This window comes from Mustela erminea, chromosome 18 (genome assembly GCF_009829155.1).
Source record: "Mustela erminea isolate mMusErm1 chromosome 18, mMusErm1.Pri, whole genome shotgun sequence".
Taxonomy (NCBI): Eukaryota; Metazoa; Chordata; class Mammalia; order Carnivora; family Mustelidae; genus Mustela; species Mustela erminea.
Genome location: NC_045631.1, coordinates 43637042 through 43657131, shown reverse-complemented (window position 1 = coordinate 43657131; position 20090 = coordinate 43637042). Strand labels below are relative to the sequence as shown.

At 36.6% G+C, this 20090-nt stretch overlaps 1 protein-coding gene across 5 annotated transcripts in view; it reads left to right on the top strand.

Annotated features, from left to right (window-relative positions):
- Positions 1-20090, top strand: part of GPATCH8 (G-patch domain containing 8) — a 111487-nt gene that overhangs the window by 9083 nt on the left and 82314 nt on the right. For 3 of the 5 annotated variants that reach the window (XM_032322820.1, XM_032322818.1, XM_032322819.1), the window contains exon 1: positions 14248-14328. Coding sequence is in view for 2 of the 5 variants with exons in the window: in XM_032322817.1 (XP_032178708.1) it covers positions 14254-14328 (75 nt within the window). In the remaining 3 variants the exon portion in view is untranslated. Of the gene's footprint in view, positions 1-14247; positions 14329-20090 lie in introns of those variants that run through there. The other 2 variants (XM_032322817.1, XM_032322816.1) reach the window with 1 other exon arrangement.

Below are 20090 nucleotides of genomic sequence, written 5' to 3'. Positions count from 1 at the left end.
ACCTGAGCCACCCAGGTGCCCCTAATATAACATTGTTAATTACACTTCAGTTAAAAACAAAAGAATTATTGGAGTTGGAGGTACTAGAGGGAATGAGCTGTTACCGTTGGTAGAGCATAGTGCTTGAAATAGAGATTATGGAAGAGTTGAGATTATTGGTAATGACATGATAGTGAAACGGCTGAAGTAGATTGGAGGACAAGATCATAAGAAAGGAAGTTAGGGAACTAAGACATCAGGATGTTGTAAAATCATCTAACCTGGATATAAGAATGGTAATATTGTGTAGTTGTATACTGATGGTTTAGTAAGTGTGCTTAGATACATTCTTGTCTAATTTCTTCCAGTAGCTCAGTGAGGTAGATAGATTAGATAGGAACTCTATTTTAGAGATGGTGAAACTGAGGCCCAGATAAATTATTTTGCCTAATTCAGAGCAGGGGTTTGAACTTTATCTTCTGATTTATTTTTTAATTTATCTTGTATTTTTTTGGTAGTGTACTTTTTGCTGTGGTGTATAGATTGGTCTCTTTTTGAGGAGATGAGTGTTAGTTTTATCTACAGTATGCAGAGCACTGTTTCCCTTTAATACATGGCAGCATTTTCTACCAGTTACCTATTTGGTAGGAAATGGTTGGTATGTTTATCATTTTTGTTTTCTGGTAACCTCTTGGTGTTATAAACTTACTTAGTTATGACTTCTTGCTGGCCTTTTCACTGTGCATAGGTTTACCAGACAGTTCCATTTCCCAAACATTTATTGAGTGCCCATGTATTAGCATGGCATCATAAAGGATAAGAAATAAGATAAAATCAGTCCATTTTCATTTGTATCAGTAAAAAGGTAGATGGGAGAGGAGATGGTACTTCTACTGGATGTTGTCAAATTTGGGTACTATAAACTCGCCCTTGACTGTTGGAGCAGCAGAAGTTGACTGCTGTGATAGCTAGTGATGATATTATCAGCCTCTGTTTGTTGGTATGGGCCCTGTGCCAGGATATTTTGGAGATATTTATCTAATCCAAGTAGCTTTTTTTTTTTAAAAGATTTTATTTATCTTTTTGACAGAGAAACTCTGAGAGGGGGAACACAAGCAGGGGGAGTGGGAGAGGGAGAAGCAGGCTGTCCACTGAGCAGGGAGCCTGATGCAGGGCTCCATCCCAAGACCTAGGGATTATGATCTGAGCTGAAGGCAGACACTTAACCAACTGAGCCATCCAGGTGCCCCTAAAAATAAAATCTTTTTTTCTTTTTAATAACTTTATTATATTTTTAAAGATTTATTCGTTTATTTGTTTATTTATTTATTTGACAGACAGTGAGAGAGAAAGCGCGCACATGCACACAAGCAGGGTTAGCAGCAGAGGGAGGGGGAGAAGCAGGCTCTCCACTGAGCAGGGAGCCGGATGTGAATCTCGATCCCAGGACGCTGGAATCATGACCAGAGCCAAAGGCAGCCGCTTAACAACTGAACCATCCAGGTGCCCCTCCCCACCCCAAAAAACCAACTGGAGCATCTGGTGCCATTGTAAAAGGTGTATCTCTTTTCTTTTCACTTCATTGTCCTGCCATCCTTCAGTTTTCTTTTATTAACCTGGACATGCCAGGCTTTTCTTTCTTTCTTTCTTTCTTTCTTTTTTTATTTTTTTTTTGGTTAATTAAAAATTTTTAAAAGATTTTACTTATTTGAAAGAGAAAATGAGCAAGGGGAGGGACAGAGGGAGAAGACTCACCACTGAGCAGGGAAGCAGAGTGGGGCTTGATCCCAGGACCCTGACTGAGATCATGACCTGAGCCAAAGGCGAACACTTAACTGATTGAGCCACCCTGGTGCCTTGCTAGGCTCTTTTTTTTATTTTTGGTTTTGCATATGCTCTTAGCTGTCTTGAATTCCTGCTACTGTACTTTTATAGTCTTCAATATAAAAGTTTTGGTGTCACCTCTGACATCTTCCTAAGTTGAATTAGTTGATTTTCTGTGCTCCCATAGCACTTTGGTCATATTTCAGTAATAGCACTTTTACTGGCAATAGTAGCAGCTCACAGTGTAGAGGGCTTATTACTTTGTTGTGTGCACCATTATTTCATGTAATCTCCCAGTAGGGCAGGTTCTATTATCCCCATTTTACAATGAAAAACTTACCCGGATCCACATAGCTAGCCAGTTGAAGAGGTAGCTTTCAGGTATTTTGGACCAGTGTTAGCTCTTAACTACTGTGTTTTTACCTCTCTTACTGTATACTTCCTTATAGTTTATCTCCTCACACTGGACTTAGAACTCCTTGGATGCCAAGTCTTTGTTTTATTCATTTTTCTAGCATTGAGCCAGGGTCTGGCACCTAGAAGTTGCTCAGATATTTGAATTCACAGTTAAGGAAAGTCAGGTATTCACAGTTAAGGAAAGTAGGGAGAGGCTTAGTAGAGCCTGGGAAGAATATATATGTACTTGGGGACTCAGCTTCCTGCTGTACTGTGGATTATCTAGGTTGGGCTATTACTTTTTATGGTAACCTATAAAGCCAGTTGAGGGATATTCAGATTTGGAGTCTGTATTAATGGCTAGTTATAATTTTACATTATTATGTATTAAATATAATTACAGCAGTCGTCTTTTAGTTGTGTTTCCTTTTGTGTGAAACATTACACATATACTTCTTTACCTGTGAACTAGTGCAGAAGTTTTGTCAGACCTCTGAATAGAGATCTATCATAACCAGCCAGTGGTAAAAGAAATACGTTACTATGGGTTTCAGATTCTTTTTTTTTTTTTTTTTTTGAGATTTTATTTATTTAGAGAAAGAGCAGTTGGGGGGGGTGCAAAGGGAAAAGGTGAGAGAGAATCCCAAGCCGATTCCGCACTGAGCACAAGAGCCCAGTGTGGGGTTCAATCTCACAACCCTGAAATCAGGAGTTGGAAGCTTAACTGAGCCACTCAGGCACCCCCAGATGAATTAAACTGTTGTCTTCCTGTCTTTCTGAATGCCTCAAGAATTGTTTGCTGTATTTTCATGCATTTCTGAAAAAGGTTTATTTTTCTTTTTTTCTTTCTCTCTCTTTTTTTTTTTTTTTTAAGATTTTTATTTATTTGACAGAGATCACAAGTAGGCAGAGAGGCAGGCATGATAGAGAGGAGGAAGCCAGGACCCTGGGGCCATGACCTGAGCCCAAGGCCGAGGCTTTAACCCACTGAGCCACCCAGGTGCCCCAGGTTTATTTTTCCTATGGGGTTTTTAAAGTTGCTAATTTTTCAATGTAGGGCTTTTATTGGAAGCAGTTCGTTCTTTTTCTAGTCAAATTATCCAGAAAATTTGATATTGCAAACAGGTGTGCATGTATTTTTAGCCCAGTATGTGATATCCTCATACCCTTGACCCAGTGTAATGTTTTTCAAGTTCTTTATGATTTGCTGAGATTGCAAATTGAGCCAGTTATCTTTCCTGGTAATTTACATAGAAGTAAATTCAATAAATGAATTTTTCATCTGGGTATTGACTGGTTTCAACAGTGCTTTAAAATAATAATTTATTATTTTGTACCTCTTTATTTTTTTGAAAAATATTTTTAATTTTTTTTGAGAGAGAGAGAGAGCACAAGTGGGAGGGAAGGGCAGAGGGAGAGGAAGAAGCAGGCTCCCTGCTCAGCAGGGAGCCATTGTGGGACTTGATCCCAGAACCCTGGGATCATGACCTGAGTGAAAGTACGTGCTTAACCCTCTGAGCCACCCAGGCTATGCAGTAATGCTATAGTGTAATAATCTGGATTTAACAGCTGAAGACATAGGCCTAGGCCTAGACAGTTTTGATAATTTATTTGCCCAAGGTTATACAGCTAGCAAATGGTTGCGATTTAATTTCAGGTATCTCTCACTTCAGAGCTCTTTGGTTTTTATAATAGTATACTGAAAGTCATTGTAAATCAGACTGTATGATTACGAAAATCATGAAGAATTGGGGTTTTTGAAGAGTTGACCACACTGATGTTTCTGTCCACTTTCTAAGTGGAAATAACTTTTTTTTTTTAAAGATTTTTTATGGGACGCCTGGGTGGCTCAGTTGGTTAAGCAGCTGCCTTCGGCTCAGGTCAGGATCCCAGCGTCCTGGGATCGACTCCCACATCAGGCTCCTTGCTTGGCAGGGAGCCTGCTTCTCCCTCTGCCTGCCATTCTGTCTGCCTGTGCTCGCTCTCTCTCCTTCTCTCTCCCTGACAAATAAATAAAATCTTAAAAAAAAAAAAAAAAAGATTATTTATTTATTTATTTGGCAGACAGAGATCACAAGTAGGCAGACAGGCAGGCAGAGAGAGAGGAGGAAGCAGGCTCCCTGCGAAGCAGAGAGCCTGATGCAGGGCTCAATCCCAGGACCCTGGGACCATGACCTGAGCCGAAGGCAGAGGCTTTAACCCACTGAGCCACCCAGGTGCCCCTAAACATATCATTTTTTGTCTATGGCAGGTAAAATCAGCATCATTACATGTTTTGAATTTAGAAAGTCCAAATTATAAACAAGTCTGTTACTTGAGTTGTAAGGTAGGGCAGTGATTAATATATCCCCTTAGTGACATTAGACAATCTCTAAGGGAATAATGGTAAATATAGTACAAAAGATAAATTTTGGTTGGGGAGATTTGAAGAAGAGAGAGGGGAATGTCCATAATATACAGCTTACTAGCCAGAGCCAGGTGCTAAAAGATAGGGCTAGCATGAGTGGTACAGTATACTACCAATGATAAAATTACTTTAAATTTGGCTCATACATAGTTTAAATGGGAAAAATCAGAAAGGATTTAAAAGTTGAGTCTCTATAATCCTTGTATTAAATATTTGATTTGACAGTTCATCAGAGAGCTTGAATCCAATGACTTTGACTATGAATAACGGTTTTTCATTAATATTGGGGGGAAATCTTGTTAAACTTTAATAGTCATAGGAAGATAGAGGAGAATATCACCTCTTCAGGGTCTTGAATATGGTGTTTTACTATTTGAGATTATGGTCTTTTGGTTGTGATCTTTAAAGAATTGTCCCAATAATTTATCCTCTTCTCTAGTTTTAATTTTCCCTATTAATTACCATATTTAACTACTGGAAAGGGTACAGGTGCAGGATTGTGTAAAGTCCAAAATCAGCACTGGTTAGCAAATAAAAGATTCCACTTATATGAATAAATTTAGGACAGTCCATGTCTCTATTTATATTTAAATGATCTTCACAGCTAAATTTGTAAGAGAGAAGTTTCCACATTTGTCCTGTGCTTGGAAGCAGAATCCTTGACCTATAAGGAATTAGGGCTACCGTGTATTTTAATGACATACAGGTCAGCCAGGTTCTGTTCATTTATAATTAGACCCGCCACAAGTGGAAGCTTTTGTTGAGAGAGGCAGTTGAAAGAAAGTCCGTAGGGTGTTATGTATACATGTGTGTTTTAAAACGATTTTTTGAAAAGTGAAACTGCTTCTAGTCTGGTCCCTTTGAACTTAAATTTCTGATCAGCATAAATGAAAAATAATATTTCAGTTCTGAAAGCAGATAGTATATGGATAGAAAGAGTTGATTTAGGCATTGGAATTAAGTGTTTTAAGCAGTCATCATTAAAACTAAATTTTAAGAATACTTTAATGTAGGATTTGTAAATTTTCCCTAGGGTGACCATATGTTGTAGTTTATGCCTTTTGTCATGGCATGTTTACCCGTAGCCTTCCCTTTTACTCTCAAAGTGCCCTGGTTTGTAAGATACATTATGTGATCATCCTAATTCTAATGGGATTTGAGAGGTCTAAATGAGATTTTGAAAGCAGGGTAAAGCAGGAAAAAAAATATTCCTCTTAATATCCCTGTTGAGGCCTGCACATAATCAAATGCCATATTGCCTATTTTTGGAAAGAATTTTTTTTTTTAAAGATTTTTTTTTTGGACAGAGAGAGATGACAAGTAGGCAGAGAGGCAGGCAGGGAAAGAGGGGAAAGTAGACTCCCCGTTGAGCAGAGAGCCTGATGCGGGGCTGGATCCCAGGTCCCCGAGATCATGACCTGAGCCGAAGGCAAAGGCTTAATCTGAGCCACCCAGGCGCCCCCCCCCCACCTTTTTAAAAAAGTAAGCCCCCCCGCCCCCCCGTGTGGGGCTTGGACTTAGGACCCTGAGATCAGGAGTTGCAGGTTTTAATGACTGAGCCAGCCAGGAGCCCCTGGAAAGAATGATCTTAGTAAGTCTAAGTTCATCAGGATGATGGAAATTGTATATGTGAGGAAAAATAAGAAATACTACTATCATCATGGTCACCACGACCACCCCCACCCCACCCCCACTACTACTACTACTGTTCTTATAGTTTGTAGGATAAGCACTACTGACTGAGCTACCCAGGTGCCCCAGCATTGGTACAGTAATATTAACTAAACCATAAGCCTTATTTGAATTTTACCACTTTTATCCACTAATATTCTTTTTCTGTTTCAGGATTCCACCCAGGATTCTAAATTAATCGCATGTAGTTATTTCTTCTTTGTGTCCTCTAATCTGTAATATTTCCTTGGTCTTTCCATGTTTTTTGTGCTAACTAGCAGGTTTTAACTAACTTTTCTATATGAAATAACTGTTTAAGAATTATGGTCATGGGGGAAGAATTATGGTAATAGTTAATGCTTTTTTTTTTTTTTTTAAATCTTTTGAGTTTTATATAGTTTACAGTGGTGGAAACATGAGGCTAAGAATCAGGACCCCAGTGCTAAATTGTACACCCGTTACAACTTAAAGTTGATGTAACACTGTGTTTGAACTATAAATAAATAAAATTTCAACAAAAATAAAATTACATTTATTCCTACCATATACCCTATCCCTGACCCAAAGAATCAGAAGCCTTTGTGAATTTGGGACAGTCTGTGTTAATTTCTTATTTGTGAAGTAAGGATGATTAAAGGAAGGGTGCCTGGGTGGCTCAGTCAGTTAAGGGTCTGACTTGATTTTAGCTAGGTCATGATCTCAGGGTCATGAGACTAAGCCTTGCTTGGGGCTCGGTTCTAGGTGTGGAGCCTGCTTATGAAGATTCTCTCTGTTGGGTTGCCTGGATGAGTCAGTCAGTTAAGTGGCTGACTCTTGATTTTGGCTCAGGTCATGATCTCAGGGTCTTGGGATCAAGCCCCACATGGGGCTCTGTGCTCAGTAGGGAGTCTGCTTTAGCATCTGTCTTTCCCTCTGCCCCTCCCCGCCTACACTTATGCTCTCTCTCTCTGTAAAATAAATAAACCTTAAAAAAGATTCTCTCTCTCTCTCCCTCTCCACCCTGCTCACATGCACTCTTGGTCACTCCAGAAAGGAAAAAAAAATTTTCCTCTAAGTGTAACTGATTGCCACATCCTGTATTATCTAAGCTTGTGAGGATAAGGTTTCTGAAGGTATTTTATAAAGCTGAAAGAATCTGTGCATGTCTGAGTGTATGGAGTGGTACTGACCTTTCTCAAAACTTTATTTTAAATCTAAAACAGTTTTAGATTTACGGAAAGAATGTTAAGATAGTAAGAGTTCCCATAGATATGCACCTAGTTTCCCTTATTAACATCTTACATTAGTGTTTGCCCATTTGTTACCATACTAACAGACTAATAATCTTTACCAATGGATATTGATATATTATTATTAATTCCAGTCTGTATCTGTATCCTTAGTACTCCCCTCATGTCCTTTTCTGTTTGAGGGTTCCATACAGGATACCTCATTACATTTAGCTATCATGTCTCTTTAGAACCTGTTTGGCTGTGTCTGTTTGTAATAAATTTTTAAAGGGCAAAAATTTAGTTAATGTTGTAATTGCCATTAATTTTAGGTATAATTTAATAAAAATTTCAGTTTGTCTTAAGTACCTATATATGTTGCTGTTTTGTCTTTTTTTTTTAAAATTTTAATTTTAATTAATTTATTTTTAATTTAAAGATTTTTATTTTTATTCATTTATTTGACAGATCTCAAGTAGGCAGAGAGAGAGAGGGGGGAAGCAGGCTCCCCGCCGAGCAGAGATCCCCATGTGGGCCTTGATTCCAGGACCCTGAGATCATGACCTGAACCGAAGGCAGAGGCTTAACCAACTGAGCCACCCAGGCGCCCGAAAGTGAATATTGTTAAAATGCAGGCTGTGTTGTAACAGTAGAAAGTGAAGGAAAGCCCTACTTCTTTCGTTCTTTTTTCTTCTTTATATTTTCAAATGAAAATATTTATTTTTTAGAGAGAGAGAGAGCACAAACAAGGGGAGCAGCAGGCGGAGGGAGAAGCAGGCTCCCTGATGAGCAGGGAGCCCGATGCGGGGCTGGATCCCAGGACTCCAGGATCATGACTTGAGCCAAAGGCAGACACTTAATGACTGAGCCACCCGGGCACCCATTGTTTTATTTCTAAGAAGTAATCACTTACCAGCTTTATAGTTTTGTAGCAAAATTTTAAAATGGACATATTTTGGGGAAGAAATGTTTTGGAAATGTTGACCATGGGTATACTCAAAGTATTACCTCTCTTTTGTTGTTTACTTTTTTTTTAAACATATAGAATTTATTTTTTAAAGCACTGTTAGATTCTCAGCAAAATGGAGCTGAAAGTAGAGTTCCCATATATCTGTTCTCCCTTCACACAGTGTCCCCACCATCAATATCTCATACCAGAGTGGTATGTTTGATACTGTTGGTGTAGTTCTGTTGGTTTTGACAGATGTATGACATGTATCCACCATTAGAGTATTATACAGAACAGTTTTACCACCCTAAAAATGTCCTGCACTAAGCCTATTCATCCGTTCTTATTCCCTGAAGTTCCAGGCAACCACTGATTTTTTTTTTTTTTAAAGATTTTATTTATTTATTTGAGAGAGGAGAGCAGGAGCAGAGGGAGAGGGAGAAGCAGACTCCCATCTGAGCCAGGATCCCAGTGTGGGGCTTGATCCCAGGATCCTGGGGTCATGACCTAAGCCAAAGGCAGACGCTTAGCTGACTTGAGCCACCGAGGCACCCCAGTGTCTGGGATTTTAGCCATTCTGTTTTATATGTAGTGGTATTTCATTTTAATTTGCAATTTCTTTTTTTTTTTAAAGATTTTATTTATTTATTTGACAGAGAGAGATTACAAGTAGGCAGAGAGGCAGGCAGAGAGAGAGAGAGGAGGAAGCAGGCTCCCCGCTGAGCAGAGAGCCCGATGCGGGACTCGATCCCAGGACCCTGGGATCATGACCTGAGCCGAAGGCAGCGGCTTAACCCACTGAGCCACCCAGGCGCCCATTAATTTGCAATTTCTTAATGATGTATGATGTTGATCATCTTTTCTTATGCTGATTTGCCATCTGTATTTTTTCTTTGGTGAGGTATCATTTCAGATCCTTTGCCCAGTTTTAAATTGGGTTCTTTGTTTCTTATTTAATTTTATTAATTTCTTTGTATATTTTGGATAAGTTTTTTATCAGATGTAACTTTGGAACTGTTTTTTCCCAGTTGGTGATTTGTGTTCTCATTTTCTTCACAGTGTCTTTTCCAGAGTAGAAGGTTAAAATCTTAACAAAGTTCAATTATCTTATTTATTTATAAAAAGATTTTATTTATTTATTTGACAGATCACAAGTAGGCAGAGAGGCAGGCGGGGCCGGGGTGGGGAGGGTGGAAAGCAGGCTCTTCACCAAGCAGAGAGCCCAGGACCCTGGGATCATGACCTGAGCTGAAGGAGAGGCTTTAACCCACTGAGCCACCTAGGCGCCCAGTAAAGCTCAGTTTATTATTTTGTTTGTAACTCATGCCTTTGGTGTTGAATCTAAAAAGTCATCACCAAACCAAGGTCATTTGTTTGCTTTTACTTGGTTTACATGTCATGGAATAAGACTACATTATTTTGGTGGTAGGTGAAAAATGTTTTATGCTTTTCCACCAAGGATTATTGCTGCTGTTGTTAATATTTTTCTTTTGTAGGAATTAATGGCATATGTTTTTGTATTAACAAATTTTAAATGACTTAACCATTTTCTAGAGTCTAAATTTAATTCAGCTTAAATTTGCAATTGTGAAATTTTAGATCAAGAAATGACATAAAAGAGTGTCCAGTTAAAGTTCTTCATTTTGTAAATGAGTACACAGTGGATGGGAAACGTAACACTGTTTGAAGTCATATAGCAAATTAGCAATATCTATAGGACTTAGAATTGGTGTTAAACAGTTTAAATTACGAAGATGAAGCTTGTAATGATAATTTCTCTTGTGCGGAAAGTATTTTTTGGTTGGTAGGTGCTTTTTATTGTTTGTGACTTGGTATTGTAGTCCTAATATTTAAAAGGGTAAGTTCTAAGACAGTAAAAAATACAAGCTGTTTTTATACTTCTCAAATGTTGCAACTAATTGGCTGGTTTATTATGGCAAATGAAGCAGATACTTATGTTAAGAAGTAATCTCAGTTCACTAATTCAGTTAGGGTGAGTTGTGGAATATTGCTTTTCAGGCTGTTTAAAGTCATCTTCTATCACTAAAATCATATTTTTAAAATAATTACTTGAAAGAGAGATTGAGGAGGTGGTGCTGGAGGGGCAGAGGGAGAGAGAAGGAGAAGCAGACACCCTGCTGAGCAGGGAACCCAGCTCAATCCCAGGAACCTGATCATGACCAGAGCGGGAGGCAGATGCTTAACTGACTGAGCCCTAGGTGCCCCTAAAATTGTATTTAAATTTAAAAAAAATTAAACTTCAGGTGTTCGTTAGATGTATTTCTTCAAATCAGCTCCTGTCACATTTTCAGTATGCCACTCAGTTTTTGTCCATATAAAGAATCTTACAGGGGCGCCTGGGTAGCTCGGTGGGTTGAAGCGTCTGCCTTCGGCTCAGGTCGATCCAGGGTCCTGGGATCGAGCCCCGCGTCGGGCTTTCTGCTCAGCGGGGAGCCTGCTTCCCTCTCTGTCTCTGCCTGCCTGCTGCTCTTGTCTACTTGTGATCTCTCTCTGTCAATAAATAAATAAAATCTAAAAAAAAAAAAAAGAAAGAAAGAAAGAATCTTACACAATTGTAATTAGTTAACTGCCTTTTTTGTTTTTTCCCCTTCTGTGTAACTTAACCTGTTTCTGTATAGTTTTAAAGTTTTTATTGTAACTCCCTGATTGTTGTGTTAATAAAATAGTATTAAACTCTTCCCCTATTGGACATCTCCTGCTGTTGCTTTTTTTTTTTTTTTTAATAAGATTTATTTGAGAGAGAATGTGAGAGCCCCCCCCCCCCCAGGTCCCCCATTGCCCGGGAGGAGAGATAGAGGGAGAGGAAGAGTCTTAAGCAGATTACACGTGGCTGTGTCTCACTACTGGAGATCACCACCTGAGCTGAAACCAAGAGTTGGATGATTAACCTACTGTACCATGCCATAATTGAAATTTATTAAAGTTGGGATTATATGATGGATGATTCCTAGATGCCTTTTTTTTTGTTTGTTTTTGAATAGTCAACCTCTCAGCAGCAAAAGAGCATTTCTGGTGTCAGTTATTGAGAATACTGGCAAAAAAATTAACTGAGCTTGTGGCCTTTATGTCTCATGTATTTGCTTTTTAGGAAAAGTTTCGAATGTCCAAAGAAATCATGATTTTATTTTCTTTTTATATTTCAAAAAGTGGAAATTATATATTTTTGAATCAACACGACTTTAAAATTTTAAAATAATGTCATTAGAAATTTATTTCAAATGGTGCTAAGCATTCAAAGATAAACACAGAATGGTTGTGATTTCCATTAGAGTATTTGAGTCTTAGGGTATTAAGTATAAAATTCAGAAGGACAAAACATGGAGTTAAAAACAGGGCCTCCCTCGCATCTCTTGTCTCTTAGGCACTCAATTCTCAGAGTTAATCTCTAGTGTCAGCTTGTAGATGTATTCTAGAGTTGCCTGTGCATGTTTTTTAGTTTTATTTATTTATAATGATTTTTTTTATTTGAGAGAGAGAGTAGAAGTTGGGGGAGGAGCAGAGAGAGAGGGAGAAGCAGACTCCCTGCTGAGCAGGGAGACAGACGTGGGGCTCCATCCCTGGACCCCCAGATCATGATGTGAGCCACTCAGGCACCCAAGAGTTCCGAAGGTTTAGAAAAACTTAGCTGGCTGTGTTTAGAAATTTGTTAAGTATCTTACTTGAAACATGTTCGTGATCTACAGAAGGATTTTCTAAATGACTAAATCTGGGGCACCTGGCTGGTTCATTCAATACAGCACACAACTCTTTGATCTCAGGGTTGTAAGTTTGAGCCCCACATTGGGTATAGAGATTAATTAAAAAATAAATAAAATCGTTAAAGTGATTTTAAGTCTACAGATAAAAGGATTTTGCTAATGATTCATTATCTGTTTGGAAAAATTTGAGTGATCTCTTGTGCAGTAAGGATGAACTAGAATGGCTTTTCTTAGATGTTCGTATTCTTTTTTATGGAGTTGCTTGGTAGTTCTCTCATAATATCTGCAGGTGTTTGTGCTTTTATTATATCATCTTGGATAGTGATAAATTTGGGGGCAGTTCTCTTTTGATTTAAAGCATGGTTGTCCTAAGTTACTCTAAAGTAACTTTCAAAATAGTATCCAGTTATTGTTGGTCGGATGAGATTTTATCTTTAAATCCTATAGAGCTGTGGAGTGAAAGAGTTACTAGATTTAGTGGGGCATTGTTATGCAATGTGAGGTTTTTGAGATAATCTGAGTATTTGGATGTTTACTATTTGGGAATTTTGAAGCACCTTGCAATTAATGCCTTGTAGTAACTGTTTTTAATCTTTTAAATGTTGTTTTAGAAGTTAAAAGAAGAGGCAAGTGTTAATTTTAAAGAGATTGTCAGACAAAATACTGGAGATAAATCCTTTCAGGGATTTATAAATTATAAATTATAAATCCTTTCAGGATTTATAGCTATTTTTTTCATTTTTAGTATTTGTTGATGATTGCTTTTCCTCCTTCTTGGAATGTCAGCTCTTCAGTTTTTAGGATTTGCTTTTTTTCTTTGGAAAACCCATTCCTGTTACTCTTTTCTTTTGGATAGACTCTTCTGCAAAATTTTATTTTTATCATTTTTATTGTAGTAAAATACAATATAAACGTACCATTTTAAGTACTTTAAAGTGTACAGTTCAGTGGCATTAAGTACATTAGCTGTTGTATGACCATTATCACCACCACTGTCTAATTCCAGGATTTTTTTTATCAGTACCACACAATTTTAGCACCTAATTGTTCTGTGATGTTTAGCCACCACATTTTTAGGGTTATAAGAGATAAATAAGATTTAGTTTTGTTCTTAAGGACTTTACAGTCTGATGAGAGAAACAAGTAACCTAGTGTTTATGATACAGTGTGGCAGATTATATGTTTTATATCTCTATCATTAAGTTTTATTCAACCAAAATTTTACCTTGAAAAATTGTGCCCTACCACTCCACACACTCAATTAATGTAGGCTCTTTAGTCTTTTTATTTAGGTCAATTAAGGACTCAACAAACCATCATGCCTGCTTCTGTAACAAAAAGGGAATCAGAAAATTGGTATTCGGATTTAATGCCAAATTATGAGCTCTTCTTTTCTAATGAAGCAGGGAGATGAGAGAAAACCATAATTAGCGACAACTTCCTAGTTGTCTGCACCTATCCGCAGCTGAACTGTTTTGACTTATTCTAGTTGCAGTGACTCCTTGCTTGATTATGGTCAAATATGGCATTACACAGACATGTTTATCTCTCTCGGCAGATCATTACACAGACATGTTTATCTCTCTCGGCAGATCATTTGTGTTTGGAATAACGTGTCAAGAGATTGTGTGTTCAAATTCCTTGAAATTTGGGAGTTAGCACTTAAAGTTGAATTTTTTAGCAGTTTTAGTTAAAAGCAATGTTACCAACGTTGGACAGTATTATAGGTTTTGTTTTCATTCTTCTGTTACTTATTTTCTTTAGTACAGGATTGTTTATGAAAAGTTAAACATGGATCTTTGTTTCTAAGATCCTACAGTCTTCGTGATATAGTCAGTCTGAGAAGAAGTTAATAATCCAAATGCTTTTTAATAGTATTTTAATTAGCAATTTCAGTGTTTGCTGTATAGGAAGAATTCATATTACTAGGCCTAGACTCCTCTAATAAATTACTTTTGTAGATTTAAAAGTCTGAATTTTTGACACAGTTTTGATTGCGGAAAAAGAATGAAAATTTAAAATAACAGCTAGTTTGATTCGATTATTAATAATTTCAGCATTTATTACTTTTGAAAAATAACTGTAGTCTTGTTCTTTCAGGGTAATCACTTTGATCAATATGAAGAAGGACATTTGGAAATTGAACAGGCATCACTTGACAAGCCTATAGAATCGGTAAGATGATCAGTGCTTAATTTTGGGTCATAGTTAGTTAGGTAGTGTTCGTGTGACACTTGATGTGAATGAATATAAATTTATTAATTTACAGTACAGTTTAGAGTGGTTTTTTTTTGTTGTTGTTTTTGTTTTTTTGCATGCCCTACAATAATCAAATAGAGTTTGGGATGTAATCTAATATTTAATGTTTTGGGAAATTGGTCTGAAAAATCTAGAAACAACTTAGCATTTGATGAAAAAATATCATTTTGGCCCATAGTGATACTCTGTTAAAGATAGCAAGTTAAAGTTTAGTATTTTTGTAAATTGAATAAAGGAGTAAAATGTATTTTGATCCTTGAAAAGCTTCACCTTTCTTGGGGAACACAATCACGTGTGAAATGTTCCATTAGAATAGTTGACTAATACAGTTAACCAGACACTTGTGAAAAATGACAAATTTGGTAGCTTATGTAGATGTCTGGTTTTTGTGAAAAGCTGATTCTATCTCTTTACATGGCTTAGTTTTAGATACTGATATAAAGTAATAGAACAAGGGATTTATTTTCCTGACTTAATTTTAAAAAAAAAATCCCAATTTTTAAACATTATTTTCATTTTGAAAAGACTTTTATTTTTAAATTACACAGTTCATTGTTAAAAAAGTCTAAACTTGTCAGTATTGTCAGTATTTAATATTTGTGGTTAGTGTACATATTTTAATAAGGGTTTCAGTGAGTTATTGGTAAACTTGAGCAAAAATGACCAAAGAGGAAATCTTAATCTTTATAGCAGTCAAGACATATCCCCTCTCCTTTTAAGAAACATTAGCTTCTCCTCCTTCCTCAGGAAGATAAGGCAGTTTAGAGAGCACAGATATTTTAACTTTAGCTTTTATTTTCAATCTGTAACATAGTAAAGGATCAACATATATTTATGTTCCTGATTAGGTTGGTGTTGTGTGTGTGTTTGTGTGTGTGTTTAGATGTTTACAGAAATTTACACAACTTGGGGTGTTCGACATTTTTCTTCCACAGCAGTTGGCCCATATTAGCTAAGCAGCCATGATCTGGTTTGTATTGCACGGTCTGCCTTTTTTTAATTTCTTCTCTAGGGTTTCTTTCTCCCCCACCTCCCCTTCTTATTTCTGTTCTTCTGGTCCAGTGAACACTGCATATAGTACCTTCTGTCTTAATGTGCTGGCATGATGCTAGACTTAGGCATGGCAGTAATTGATGACGCATGTGATAATGCTGCAGAGGGAGAATTCATATCTGATAGTGTGCTGAAAGCCCAGTCTTGTGTTTTGATTTGAGGATATAATGCCAAGTCCACATCGCTTAGTTAAAAATCACTGAAGTGTGTGCCTTGTTATATCACCTAGGGAATTATCACAAGGCAGAATTTTACAATGAAGTCTGTAAGCTAGCTAGATTAGTATTTTGTACTTGAAAAATAATTTAATTTTCATAGTTTAAGAACAGATAGCTATCAGAAGCAAGACCCAAGTACCATATCTACAAGGTACATGGTTAATATTCTTAAATAAGCTGCATTCTGTGGGTACTCTAAGTAGTAGGAAATTTAATTAGACTAAATTTGCACCTTAGTATTCATTATTACTATACTCAATAAAGATTTTTTAAAAACTTTAATAAACATTTCTAAAGCAATTTAGGGCTGCATTTTAAAGTTTTGGAAAATTCCTTCCTTTGGTGTGTGAGGCTAATGCTGTTTTTCCTCTCACACTGTCCAGGACTTTTTCCAGCACATGTCATAGGAAGAATGCTATCAGAAGACAGTCTGACTGAGTAATCATTGTTGAGTAATCTCAAAGAGTAGGAGTGGAATTGATACGTGCTCTACTTATTGAGCAGTATTATCTTCACTTAAAATAATGAATGGTATAGTACTCAACTGGATATTTAATTTTTAAAAAATGAATAAGTGTATGTTCAGAGCTGTATATTAATAAATTATATTTCTAATGAAAATTTACTCCTGAAACTAATAAGTAAATATTATTGATATGGTAGTTTAGGTAGTGGGAGGAGGTGCTTCCTAGTCTACATTGTGTTAGATAGAAGTGGGGACACACAACAGGAGGGATTTTATTTCTTTTACCAAATCACTGGGGAACAAATTGATTAAAGAAAGGTTTTAAAGAAACTTTTGCTAAAACAATTGGCATGAAAGTTGGTAGTGTGGTATCAATTCCCCTCTTCTCCTCCCATCCCCCACCCAAAAGAAAGTGCCCTATCACCTAAGGAATACCCACTAAATAAGTATGTTTTAGTTATATGGCTGGTTGGCTATATTGAACTCTTGTTCTTAGGGGGAAATGGCATTGCTTCTCACATATAGAGTCTCTGCTGAATTAAAATCTTTCTCTGCAGCAATATCTGTTGAGAGGTGCTGACTGTTTTGCTACAGCATGCAACTCAAAAGTGGCTGGAAATATGCAGCTTTGGGAGTCTACAGATCATTGCAGGAGCTAAAGGTCTAGTCATTTTTTTTTTTTAAAACAAAGGTAATCTGCAGCAGCTGGTAACCGTGGAAGTCTCTGCACAGGTTTGTGCCAAGAAATATGCCTGTGTGAAGGGTTATTGTGAGTATAGGATTAAGGTCTTTTCCATTGGTAATAGGGTAAATTTGTTGCAAACTGGCAAGATGGGGAATGCAATACAAAGACTCAATAATGCATTATGCTTTTAGTAAACTTCTGAAGTCCTGATTTGTTAGATGATACAGGTATTTCCTTTCAATCAGGAAGTGTGGGAAACACCTCAAAATCCAGCATTTATAAAGTATTTCATAATTTTTGTTAAAAAGTTTTATTTCCCCTACTTTATTTCAACCAACCAGATATCTTTCAGTGAAATTTTTGGTCAGGAATAAAACTTTGTTCTAAGAAAATTATGGAAGAATTGCCAGACAACTTGATTAGAGAAAATGGAAAGTATTAATGTTTTACCTTTATTACAAAAAAACTTCTTAGGATTTGAATTTTAAGTTATTGCTTAATGATTTTTTTTAAGTCGCACCCATTATAATTATATGCTCTACGTTTTTAAGAAAGATAAACTACTTAGAAAACAAAACTTAATCTAAAGCCATAGCTCAGTCTAGAATTCCACATAGTTCCAAGAACTGGTTGGTGTGATTTAAGATATAATGGTTTTTATTACCTTTGTCACCGACAATGAGAAATGAGATGGGGGCATGATTATAAGCTATACCGAAGGCAAAATACCTGCATCATAGTAAAATTGTCACAGTTGCTGTTGGAAGTAAAACTATCATCAGCCATTAGTTGGTCTTTGTTTTACCTGATAAAAATCCTGTCTTCATAGTTCTTAGGTTGACTGAGCTGTTTAAAAAAATTAATGTACGTTTTCAAACTCCAGTTGCTGATGTTTACTTTGCTCATGTAGGGATTTAGAAGTACATGTATAATTGAGTTTTGTCATGTTGCATATCTGTTTAGATCTGTGGACTCCACTAGTTCCAAACTGTAACTATAAGACTGCTGATTTGACATTTAGCAGTGACCATATGTGGACTGCACTATAAATAATGTGCTTCTTGGAGCTGAATGGTGTAGCATTACTATATGGCTTTTCTCTCTAGTCTTCATTGTGTCATCTGTAGTGAGCTATAGATTTTTTTGTTTCGGGAATTTTTACAACTTGTTGTTTGCATGGGTTCACCTAGTAGCATTTGGTTTTTGCTTATAGAGTCTTTTAATACACAATCAGCAAAGCTTACAATCCACTCAAGAGACTTCCCATTTTTGTCACTTGAAAATGGTCTAAATGGTGTAAATTGAATGTGGCTGTCAACTGAAAGAAAATTGAGTGTGGAGTTAATAAACTCATCCAGTTACTGACATAATTGTAGTATAGTTTTCTCTTGAGACATGATATTCTGTTTCCTGCTATAAAAACTGGAATCAGACTCTTGAAATAAAATAAATTTTTATCTGTTTTTTGGCAGGGTCCCATTTTACAGATTGATGGTGCTGTTGCCAAAATGGTCATTGTTATTATGATGGAATATAGTTTATGGAGCAGAAAAAATTTCTTGGGAAAATTTTCTGCTTGATAATAAATACAAGTGTTGAGGAATGGCTGAAACAATAATGAAGGTTTTTTTTGTTTTTGTTTTTTCTGGTATTGTGTTTCAGCATGTTGATAGTTTATAATAACTTACATTTCTTGCTTTCAGAGATGTTCCCATTTAAGAATTATATTCTCCTTTCTTACACATATCATAGAAGGGAACAAAGAGTAATAACATAGCATTTTAGTTATAGATTTAACTTTAGAAATAGAAAAGAAAAAAGGCCAACTGAGATAGTAGGTATAAAAAGTTTGGGTTTTCAGTTCAGTTTCATGGTTTGACCAGAATTAAGAAATTCATGCCTAACCAAAGAAAATGCCACACTGCCACCATTTTGGTCTTGAGCACAGAGAGAAACAAATAGCTTGTGGTAACTCTGAATTAAGTGGAACCCAGTTTTTTGCCTGCCTCCCTTGGGCAAAGGTCAGTTGCTTTATCAGTTAATTTAGGATGAGTATTTGCCTTTATGTGCCTGGCTGGCTCAGTTCATAGAACATGCAACTCTTGATCTTGGGGTCATAAGCTTGAGCCCCATGTTGGGGGCAGAGTTTACTTAAATAGGTAGGTAGGTGGAATTGTCCTGCAGTTCTTCCATGTGCATCTAATTTAAAACAGCCTGTTATTGTCATGCCCCTTTGTCAGTTACAAACCAGACAGTGTTATAAAAGAAAAAGAATTCTGTTACTTATTTTTGGTTCTATGACATTACAATTAAACCTCAAATTATGTATTTTATTTTAAAATCAAACACAGTGTTTTTTTTAAGTTTTTTTTATTTTTTGAAAGATTTTTTAGTCACTACTGAAGTGACTGAAATAGTAAAATGCTGCTACTTAGAGGTAAATTTAGTGCTCATTGCCCTTGTTATGTCTAGGTTACCTGTTTGAGCTTTAAATCACTTACTCCAATTTATTGTCATAAATAACATCCATGGGAATAATTAGCAAAATCACAACTCCAGGTAGAGATAGGAGATTACTATTTTCACAGGCTTATGAGTGAGTTCCTTGTTCTTTCACTGTGAATGTTCAGTGAACATTTTGATCATTTCAGAGATAGGCAAGTCTGCTTTGTTCTACTTTGTTATGAGGTATTTTGGTGTGTCTTCCTTGTGTTACCCATTATCCCTAAGCCTATTGGATTTTTGACAAGTGTTTATAAAACTTCTTTTCTTTTTTTGGTAGGAAAAGGGACCATACTGAATACTAGCCCTTTCTGCAGAGATACAGAGCTGCCTTTTTTCCTCCAAAAGCAGGTAGTCTGGAATGATAGGAAAGGTCCAGATTTTCTGTATTAGTCATTCACTTAATCTAGGAGGTTGGTAAGGGGAAGAGGTTCTGGGAGAGGTATGTCCATTGTTTCTGTTGCCTTTTGTTGTAACCATAAGGACATAGAGTGGCATGGTAATTTTAATATAGACCCTAACATTCTGTTCCTTGTTAATAATTAGGAATATAAATTTAATTAAAGAACAGTTTTCACCTAAAGTTTGAGAAATGCCACTATCATTTGTATCAATAGCTTTTTTTTTTTTTTTTGAGGTGACAGCCATCTTGAGTGGTTTTGTAAAAGTGGTGCTAATGTGTATAATCCCTAAAGTTTTCTTTTTTCTTCCTCTCCCTTTAACATTTGCTTTTCCTTTCACTGTTGTCAGTCAC